The 10,541-nt window shown below is 41.4% G+C and overlaps 1 protein-coding gene across 3 annotated transcripts in view; it reads left to right on the top strand.

Annotated features, from left to right (window-relative positions):
* Positions 1 to 5,201: 5,201 nt before the first annotated feature.
* MTHFD2L (methylenetetrahydrofolate dehydrogenase (NADP+ dependent) 2 like) overlaps positions 5,202 to 10,541 on the top strand; it is a 148,689-nt gene continuing 143,349 nt past the window's right edge. The window contains exons 1-2 of one of the 3 annotated variants that reach the window (XM_028165894.2): positions 5,204 to 5,515; positions 7,331 to 7,919. In XM_028165894.2, coding sequence (XP_028021695.2) covers positions 5,373 to 5,515; positions 7,331 to 7,442 — 255 coding nt within the window. In that variant the 5' untranslated portion in view covers positions 5,204 to 5,372 and the 3' untranslated portion in view covers positions 7,443 to 7,919. Of the gene's footprint in view, positions 5,516 to 7,330; positions 7,920 to 10,541 lie in introns of those variants that run through there. The other 2 variants (XM_007179833.2, XM_007179832.3) reach the window with 2 other exon arrangements.

The following is a 10,541-nucleotide window of genomic DNA, read 5'->3' as shown; positions in this document are numbered from 1 at the left end:
TTGAGGTGAGATTGAATTGCTATAAACTTCCCTCTTAGAACTGCTTTTGCTGTGTACCATAGGTTTTGGGTGGTCGTCGTGTTTTTGTTGTCATTTATTTCTATGTAATTTTTTATTTCTTCTTTGATTTCTTCAGTGATATCTTGGTTATTTAGTAGCACACTGTTTAGTCTCCATGTATTTGTGTTTTTTACAGTTTTTTTCCTGTAATTGATTTCCAGTCTCATAGCACTGTGGTCAGAAAAGATGCCTGATACAATTTCAATTTTCTTAAATTTTCCAAGGCTTGATTTGTGACCCAAGATGTGATCTATCCTGGAGAATGTTCCATGTGCACTTGAGAAGAAAGTGTATTCTGCCACTTTCGGGTGGAATGTTCTATAAATATCAATTAGATCTATCTGGTCTATTGTGTCATTTAAAGCTTGTGTTTCCTTATTTACTTTCTGTTTGGATGATCTGTCCATTGGTGTAAGTGGGGTGTTAAAGTCCCCTACTATTATTGTGTTATTGTCGATTTCTCCTTTCATGGTTGTTAGCATTTGCCTTATGTATTGAGGTGCTCCTATGTTGTGTGCATAAACATTTATAATTGTTACATCTTCTTGGATTGATCCTTTGATCACTATGCAGTGTCCTTCCTTATCTCACCACAGGAGCTTCCGCCTGCCCCTGGGCTCACGAATTAAGATCCTGTAAGCTGCTGGGGGCAGAAAGAAAAAAAAAAGAAAGGACAATAACAAAGTAAAAAATAAAATTAGACTAGGAAACTAACAGATATGTTAGAAAGAGTGTAAAAATAAAAATATAGATGAATCAACAACCGGAAGGTACATCAGTACCACAATAGTAAAAAAAGTGGAGGGAAGAGAAAAAAAAAAGGTGGTGGGGGGGAAGGTCTTGGCTGTGGATAGTGGGGCCTAAGCAAGGGTGAGGTTTGGGTGGTGGGCGGGACCAATGCTCAAGACCCACAGGGCTGGAAAAGGCCCTGGGGGCTGTGGGGGGTGTGGCTTAGGCTCAAGGAACAGAAGGGGCCCAGGCGTTCCCCCCACCCTTGGTCTCAGAAGGCAGGGGACCTCACCTGGGAGCCCAGCAGGCTTCCTGGGCTCGAGTGGGTGGGGCAAACGCCCTCCTCTCCTCTCCTGCTTCTGGGGTCTGGGAGGGCCCCTTCCACCTGCCTCTCCTGATCTCCCCGGCCTCCCTCCTAGGCCCCCAGGACCAATGTGGGCAGAGGAGAGGAAGGGGGGCTTGGAGGGCAGAGGACCCACCCGGGAGCTCAGCAGGCTCCCCAGCCCAAGTGGGCCAGGTGATCGCCCGTCACTCCTCTCCCGCTCTTCCCAGAGAGTCCCTCCCACCTGTCTCTCCTGATCTCCCCGCCTCAGGGGAGCTGATCTTGTCTGGCCTCCACTTCTCTTACCCCCTCGCTCCCCCTACATCCCACTGGCTCTCTCTGGAGTTTCTCCCTTCTCCTTGGGAGTCAGAGTTCCCCACCGGCGGCCGGCAGGTGCCCTAGTTGTGGGGAGACACTAACTCCGTGTCTTCCCACACCACCGTCTCATTAAATATTTTTATATTATTACTTTATTAACATTTTAATGCATTTATGTCTGTAGTGATATCTCCTCTTTCATTCCCTATGTTGATAATTTGTGCCTTTATGAGGGAATTAACTGTGCCTTATCTACAGTCTAATAAGTTAGCCCTCTACAGTTTTATGAAGACTTACAGAAGACATGAGACTGCTGGATGGAGACAAAGAAATTTGTTACAGCAAAAGTAGTTGCCAAAAATGACCAATCCAAAAAGAAAATGAAGAAAATATTTCCATTTACAATAGCACCAAAAAGTATAAAATACTTAAAAATAAACCTAACCAAGGAGGCCTTTTACACTGAAAATTGAAAAATATTGTTGAAAGAAATCAGAGGAGACATAAATAGATGGAAAGATATTCTGTGATCATGGATTGGAAGACTTATTATTGCTAAAATGCCAATATAACTCAAAGCAATCTACAGATTTAATGAAATACCTATCAAAGTCCCAATGCCGTTTTTGGAAGAAGTAGAAAAATCCATTCTAAAATTCATATGGAATCTTAAGGGGCCTTGAATACCCAAAACAATCTTGAAAAAGGAGAACAAAGTTGGAGGTCTCACACTCTCTGATTTAAAAATTTATTACAGAGCCACATGTATCAAAAGATGTGGTGCTGGCAAAAAGCAGACATATAGAACAATGGAATAGAATAGAGAGCTCAGGAACAAACCCTTACATGTGTGATCAAATGATATAGACCAAAAACCGTAGTTGCTGGAGTATTAACGTCATCGTTCCATTTTCCCAGGCCCCACATACCACAGGGTGATGTGGAAGACCAGATGAAGCCTGCATGTGTAGTGGGTTGCACCACAGAAGAGGAACTCTGAGCTTAAGGAGCCCATCACTTTTTTTGGCAAGCAGTAAGCAAGTATCCTCTTTGTACACAGGGAGAATTTACCTCATCTCTCAGAATTACCTTGAAGACCCCTGAGAAATGGCCCAGGTAAAAAGTGGTCAGGGTCTAGTCTTAACACTCGGCAAGACAAGTAGGAATGCGAATACATGTAGGAATGCACTGCCTCCTTACAGTCCTCTTTTTCTCTAATTAGTCTACCTGAAAGTTTATCAATTGTATTGATCTTTTACAAAAATTTGCTTTTTATTTCATTAACTTCCTCTGCTGTTTTTCTGTTTCCTATAATTTAGCTCTTATCTTTAGCTCAACTACTATTTTTCTAATTTGTTAAGATAGAAGCTTAGGCCATTGATTTTATTTTTAATGTAATTTTTATTTTATATTGGCATATAGTTGATTTACAATATTGTGTTAGTTTCAGGTGTACAGCAAAGTGATTCAGTTATACATATATCCATTCTTTTTCAGATTCTTTTCCATATAGATTATTACAGAATATTGAGTAGAGTTCCCTGTGCTATACATAGGTCCTTGTTGATTATCTATTTTATATATAGAAGTGTTTATATATTAATCCCAAACTCCTAATTTGTCTTCCCCCTTTGGTAACCATAAGTTTGTTTTTGGAGTCTGTGAGTCTAGGTATCTCCTCACACCAGTCAGAATGGCCATCAACAAAAAGTCTACAAACAATTAATGCTGGAGAGGGAGTGGAGAAAATGGAACCCTCCTACACTGTTGGTGGGAATGTAGATTGGTACAACCCCTGTGGAGAACACGTTCCTTAAAAAACCAGAAGTAGGACTACCATATGATCCAGCAATCCCACTCCTGGACATATATCCAGAGAAAACCATAATTGGAAAAGATACATGCACCCCAACGTTCATTGCAGCGTTGTTTACAATAGCCAAGACATGGAAGCAACCTAAATGTCCATCGACAGGTGAATGGATAAAGAAGATGTGGTACATATATACAATGGAATATTACTCAGCCATAAAAAAAGAATGAAATAATGCCATCTGCAGCAACATGGATGGACCTAGAGATTATTAGACCATTGATTTTTGACCTTTACTCTTTTCTAAAATAAGCATTTAAGGCTTCCAATTTCTCCAAAAGTACTGCTTTAGCTGCATTGCTCAATTTTGATACATTCTCTTTTCATTTTCCTTTTCATGTTTTCTTTGTCCCATGGATTATTAGAAGTTTGTTATTTTTTTACCTACAGAATCAAAGTGATTTTCTTTGATTCCTGGATGTACCACTTACTAGACTTGTAGCTTTGTGCCAGTTCCTTAATTTCTTTGAAGTGCAAATATATAATATGTAAAATGGGAATAATAAGAGACTCTACCTCCCAGAACTATTGTGAAGATTAAATGAAGCAATCTATGTAAAGGACATAGAAGAGTGCCAACAGAATAAGTCTACAGAAACTGCTAGCTATTACTATTGATATTTTTATGACTTTTAATTTAATGAATAGAACAGTTCACAAAAATAATCCTGTATTTTTTTTAAAGATTTTTTTGATGGGGACCATTTTTAGAGTCTTTATTGAATTTGTTACAATATTGCTTCTGTTTTATGTTTTGGTGTTTTGGCTGCGAGGCATGTGGGATCTTAGCTCCCTGACTCGGGATCGAACCCACACCCCCTGCACTGGAAAGCAAAGTCTTAACCACTGGACCGCCAGGGAAGTCCCAATAATCCTCTATTTTTAACATGTAAATTATTTTTAATTTTCTCAATTATGTATTTTTCGTTTTGTGCACACCTTTTTCTATATTTTCCATTATCCCTTTAGGCTGGACTACAGGAAAAATTTTTAAAAAATACTTAATTCAAAGGCATAAAGATACTTCTGTCTGTTTCCTTCTTCATTATTATCACTAGTTAGATAAGATGTCTGATTGACCCCTGCCATCCCATAAAGGATAGTAACCTTGCAATGACCAAACCGCTTATTTGTCTAGTATAACTTCCTTGTTCCTGCTCCCTTCTGCCTACAAGCCTTTCATTTTGTGAAAGACATGCTCCTTAGAGCTCCTTTCTATCTGCTAGGTTGGATGCTGCCTGATTCAAATTGATTTTTGCTCAAATAAACTCTTAAAATTTAAAAGCATGCCTCACTTCATCTCTTAACATATCCCAGCATAATGAATGGCCATTCTGATTTTTACTTTTTCAAAGGGAGCTGATGTTTTGTTTTCTCACTACAAATTCACCACATAACACAGGTTCCTAGGTTGTGTAACCTTAATCATAGACTCTAGAAAATAATAGACATTGGCCAATTTTTCCCCTCCAAAGTGGAGATGATAAGGTAGCGCTATAGAAATCCTTAGGGGCAGGCCTTGCTCAGCCAGGTCCTCCTCCTCCCTCCACACACACTTTTCTTTCGTTCTCCTGCTCTCTAGGTATCCCAAGGTCTCACTAAGGGAAACAGAGAACCTGTAACACCCTTCTTGCTTTTAATGAAATTCCAGGTAGCCTATTGTGGGGCGGAGCTCTGGTTTGGGAGAAAGGGGGCGTGCTGCTTGAACTGATTAGACGCTTTCCTTGTGTCCTCGCTATGGGCACATCAGCAGCGTGCCCAGTGGGTGAGAAGCCAAGTCGCCGCCGGGCCACATCGCAAACCAACAGTCTCTAGACGCACCTGCCAGTACTCTTCCCAGCTTAGGATTTGGGTCCCGGCCCCGCCCCCTGACGGTCCAGGGGTTCCTTCGGCCCCGCCTCCGGCCCTCACTCGGCTCCTGGCCCCACCCGTGCGTGGTGCCCTCGGGAACCCTCGGCTGGAGGGACTCGCTCTCCCGCCGAGCCCGGTCGGGGCAGAGCCCGGCCTGCAGCTGCGAGGACCGGAGCGGCGGGAGGTGGCGCCTCTGGCCTGGAGCCGGGATTCGCGGCCATGACAGTGTCGGCCCGCGCCTTCTGGCTGCTCCGCGGCCGCCTGGGCCGAGTGTCGGCGCTGGGCCGGAGCGCGGTGTCGCTCTTGGCGGCGCCGGGAACGGCCGGGCGCGCGTTGCGGGGCTTTCGGAGCAGCGGCTTGAGGTACGGAGCGCTCCCGGACGCTCGACCTCCTCGGGTCAGGGCGCTCCCGGGTGCGAAGCCGCTGGCTGTGGGAGGGGCGGCGGCCGCTGGCGCGGGCGAGGCCCTAACGCGTGAGGCCGGGGGCTCCGGGCAGCCGTGCGGCGGGGCTGGGGGCTAGGCCGTCCTTGGCCCCCTACTTGGCCTTGAGGTCCGGCCGGGCGGGTAGCGTCGGCCTCGAGTCAGGCACCTTGGCCGCGCTCTGCGCTCCCGGGAACTACAGCAGGTGCGGTTGAATGACTGAGGAAGATCTTTAAGGCCCAGAGGAGAGAGGCCCTAAAAACACGTGGTCTGCTTGTTTGAAGCATTTGTTTTGGTTTGGGTTATTGTTGTGTTTCGTAAACAAAGGAGTGGGCGACAGCCAGATGGTTTAGTAGTGTTTGAGTTTCTGACTTTCTTTGTTGGTGGTAATACTGAGGTCTTTTCCAGCTCTAAAATTCTGAATGATTTCACAAAATAAGGCATTCATCTTGACTTCTCAGTCTTTTTCTGTATGGCGCTTCTCGAATCTCTGTAGTCTTAGATTGACGTGCTCAGTCTTAGATTCACTGCATCTCTTTGGACCTTGTTGCTGGCTGGCAGATTGTGAGTATGGTTTTAACTGTTCTGCACAAATAGTGCCCAGGAGCACTTCACCCGTCCGTCATCTACTTGTAGCTGCAAGCTCAAATCTAAGAAGCTAAAAATATATTCCCTTGACCCAGAGCCAGTGAGTCCAGAAGAGATTCTGTTTTCAGACTTTAAGGGCTTCCAGTAACGTGCTTTCACTGCGGTTTCATGTGACCAGAGATTGTGTCTTACTCGTCTTTTTGTATCCCCAATGCCCAGCACTGTACCTGGAAGAAAGTAAAGATCGGCAATGTGGAAACATAGCTACTGCTGTTTTAACTTAAATTGATTAACTCTTCATTGTATATATTTGGACCTTAGTCTTGAGTGACTGAAATTAAAAACAAATATTCCCTATCGGGTTTACTTTGGACGAGGTTTCTATGGACTACTTGTCCTCCACGAGGATATGTGAAAAAATAACAGTGACTCAGAGTTCTGATTGTGGAAGCTCTCATGGTGTCTGAAAAAATTTGCCAGTTGGTTTGGAATTATCGACTCTACAACCTAGGAAAAGCAGATTCTGTAGAATTCTATTTGGATTACAGGTTTGAAGGAATTATGCGCTCTAGTCGCCTTTTTTAGATAATTATTTTTGGAATTTCAGTTATTTTACGGCTTCTTTCCAGAGTGAAGGTAACCTTTTTCAAATTGTATAGGTTGGTTAATTTCCCTTTGTCAGCTGATGTAAATAGACAACCTCATCACCCTATCTTCTCCAAGGACATTGAATGAGAGCCACGACAGTTAAAACCCCAGCATCTCATTGAAGCCACTTGCTACACACATGCGCCACCCATACGGATAATTGAGATCTTTTTAAAGTGAATTAATGACCTCTATAATTTAAAGTAATTGAGTGCAGTAATTTTGGAAAGCTATTTTAATACAAAGAAGCATTGCTTTCAACCCAGCTGCTTTCAGCTCCATTTGATGCAGATTATATCTGTATAAAAATAAATAATACCTTTGATAGGTTTTAATTTTTTCAAGGCAGTACTAATTAGGTTAGGATAGGGTGGTGTTTTTGACATCCTCTTGGCACTGAGTACCATATATGAAGGTGAGGTTGGCTGTAAGGTTGAGAAACACCTGTGGACTGGTGGGGCTCGGGTGGGGAGGAATGCAGACAGCGTGTCGATGCTCATTGGTGTCTCTTTTCTCTTCTAGGACCAGCAGAGAGAAGAGATTCCATCTTCCAGAGGTCGCCACTGTCTGCCTCCCCACTTGTCCCCATCCTCAGTCATCTCTTTTAATATGTAGTGACTCATTAGTTGTCTAGTTCTTCATAGTGAATGTGGTTTAAGTCTGACATCATCCTATTGACTTAAAATTTGAGCCTTAGTGTTACTCTTTCTGAAAAGTGTCTTTGAGTTTGATAAACTCTTTCCACAATGATATTGACTGTTCTCAATTAACAGATTTATTACCAGTTTCTGGTACAGAGCCTTAAATGAAAAATAAAAAAGTATTTTTGATTATTTTTTTATATTTTTGGCTAATTAGATACCTGTAGTAATGGAATATATAAATACTTTTTTAGTGGAGAATTTTTTTTTAAATAAGCAGAATTTCAAGAAATAATGTTTGACAGAATTTGAAAGTTACAAAACCTTGAGATATCATTTAATATTTATATCTCAATGGTTTCCCTTTAAAATTTGCCGTGAGTTTTTTTTCCCGTTTACTCATGAAAAAATAGATTTATTAATTGGAAGAAAATATATTTAATGCCAAAGAAATAAATAAATAGCCCTTCTATTTGTTGCAGCTTATTATTTCTTAAAATGAATTACCTAAACAGCCAAAAAGTTACAAATAAAAAATTCTTGGTGATTAAATTTTCCAATTTTGCCTCACTGTGTGAGGAGTTTACAAATCAAAATGTACTTGGGTTGTAGACATCGCATGAGTCCGGCCCAGTGTTTTTCAGGGTTTGGAGCTGGGCAGCAGTCTATCCCGTTCGGAGGCAAGGTTAACAGACTTTGTACATTAATGCCGTGCTCAAATCAGATTTGCAGGTGTTCTACAGCGGGGACTTCCCTAAACGCTGCTTTATTGCCTGAACTCATTTTTAGTAACTAAATGGATATCCCAAGCATTTGTTCCATATTTATGCTATTGTTCAGTAGTCCAAAAAAAATTAACTTGGCAGATTTCCCCTTTTTTCCCTGTCTTACTTTGATTCCTTTCAGCATTTGCAAAATTTTGTGTACTGACCTACAGCTGTTTTTGGAAGCCTCACCTTTTCTTTGTGTCTCACTGCCAATGGCTTTATCATTTTTGCAGCTAGGCCAGCATTTTAAAAAAACTACATTTTTGGAGCTAGTAAGAGATAAGCGGTTTATGTTATTTAAATAATAATGTCTTGTAGAGCGGATAGTTTAATAATTTTAAAAAGACAAATTTTATTTATAAGGCTGTTCATTTTTCTTCAGACTCTCTCCTCTAATACTTACTCAGTTTCTCTCTCTGCTATAGAATTATTTGATTTAAAGATCCTTTTATCCTCATGTGAAGCTTGAAGGACCCAGACTCCAGTTAGGACCATTAGTAAAGCTGATTTTCTATAGCATTATATCAACGAAGATAGAGTTAGTCCCAGTGACTAGCAAAGGCAGTTTCTCAAAGGCATATTTTATTTTGCTGGCAAATCTAGTGTGATTTTCCTATCTTAATGCCTTACCTAATCTAATAAAAATGAGGTATGATAGTTTTTATTTCTAAGCAGTTCTTTTGTCATTTTAAATTTAGAACTAAAAGTTTCACCGTTTAGTGATTTATATATTAGTTTTATGTCTGTGTCCCAGCTGTTCAGAGATAATGTGTTCTAATGTAATGTCTCCAAAATCAAGTTTTCTGATTAAAAAGGATCAATAGGGCTTCCCTGGTGGCGCAGTGGTTGAGAATCTGCCTGCCAATGCAGGGGACACAGGTTAGAGCCCTGGTCTAGGAAGATCCCACGTGCCGCGGAGCGGCTGGGCCCGTGAGCCACAATTACTGAGCCTGTGCGTCTGGAGCCTGTGCTCCGCAACAAGAGAGGCCGCAATAGTGAGAGGCCCGCGCACCGCGATGAAGAGTGGCCCCCGCTTGCCACAACTAGAGAAAGCCCTCGCACAGAAACGAAGACCCAAGGCAGCCATAAATAAATAAATAAAAATACTTAAAAAAAAAAAAAAAAAAGACTTACTTAAAAAAAAAAAGGATCAATAGATGAACAAAGGAGACTAATACTAATCTCAAATCTTGTTACTCAGTCTTGGTTTTAGTAATGATCTAGCTGTTTCTTTAATGACCCATATCTTTTTTTTTTTTTTTAAACAGTGTTGAGAATTGCTATGGTTTATTTTATTTATTTATTTATTTTTATTGATTTATTTATTTATGGCTGTGTTGGGTCTTCATTTCTGTGCGAGGGCTTTCTCTAGTTGTGGCAAGCGGGGGCCACTCCTCATCGCGGTGCGCGGGCCTCTCACCATCGCGGCCTCTCTTGTTGCGGAGCACAGGCTCCAGACGCGCAGGCTCAGTAATTGTGGCTCACAGGCCTAGTTGCTCCGCGGCATGTGGGATCTTCCCAGACCAGGGCTCGAACCCATGCCCCCTGCATTGGCAGGCAGACTCTCAACCACTGTGCCACCAGGGAAGCCCCATATCCTTGTTTTTCAGATGTTTTGAAGTTATATTATCCTTTCCTGTTAATACCCTGATGGGATGATAAAAATAGCAGGAAAGAAACCCACCAGATTATCTTCTATGGTTACATACTCTTCATGGAATTCAATGGAGCTCAATGAAGATTTTTTAAAATAGTTTGGCTTAGGGGTGATTAAGTTGTGAAAGGATGCTTAAAAACATAGGAGCTTGGGTGAAATCTGAACCCAAGAGATTTACTATTAAGAAGTGCAATTTGGACCAGAAAAAAACCCACCTAATTTGTGTATGGAATATAATCCAAACCTAAATTAGCATCAAAGGAGAACCCAGGGTTGGATAGTATCCAAGAAGGCTTATCCAGCTCTTCCACTTAATATTGCATCATATGCATTTTCTTTGTTTCCATTGTTTTTGTTAACATTTTATTGACTGCATCATATTAAGTCAAGTGGCCATTAACTTACCTAACCATCTTGCTATTGTTCAATGTCTAGTCCTTGAAACATGAAATAATTTACTCTCAGATTCAGGTCATGTTCTTGTCAACATCATACCAGCCAGGTTTGTTCACTTAATGATCTGAACTCTACTTGAGTTTCTATAATTACTTTCATTAAAGAATGTGCCTAGAGCCAAGAGACTATTCAAAGATTCGTAATTCTAAAGTGAGGGCATATTATAGTTTAAAATATATGTTTCCTCTTCCCACTTCAGCTATTTATCATTA

Source organism: Balaenoptera acutorostrata, chromosome 5 (assembly GCF_949987535.1).
Source record: "Balaenoptera acutorostrata chromosome 5, mBalAcu1.1, whole genome shotgun sequence".
Taxonomy (NCBI): domain Eukaryota; kingdom Metazoa; phylum Chordata; class Mammalia; order Artiodactyla; family Balaenopteridae; genus Balaenoptera; species Balaenoptera acutorostrata.
Note: the sequence above shows the minus strand (reverse complement) of the source record. Positions and strands in the feature narration are given on the sequence as shown.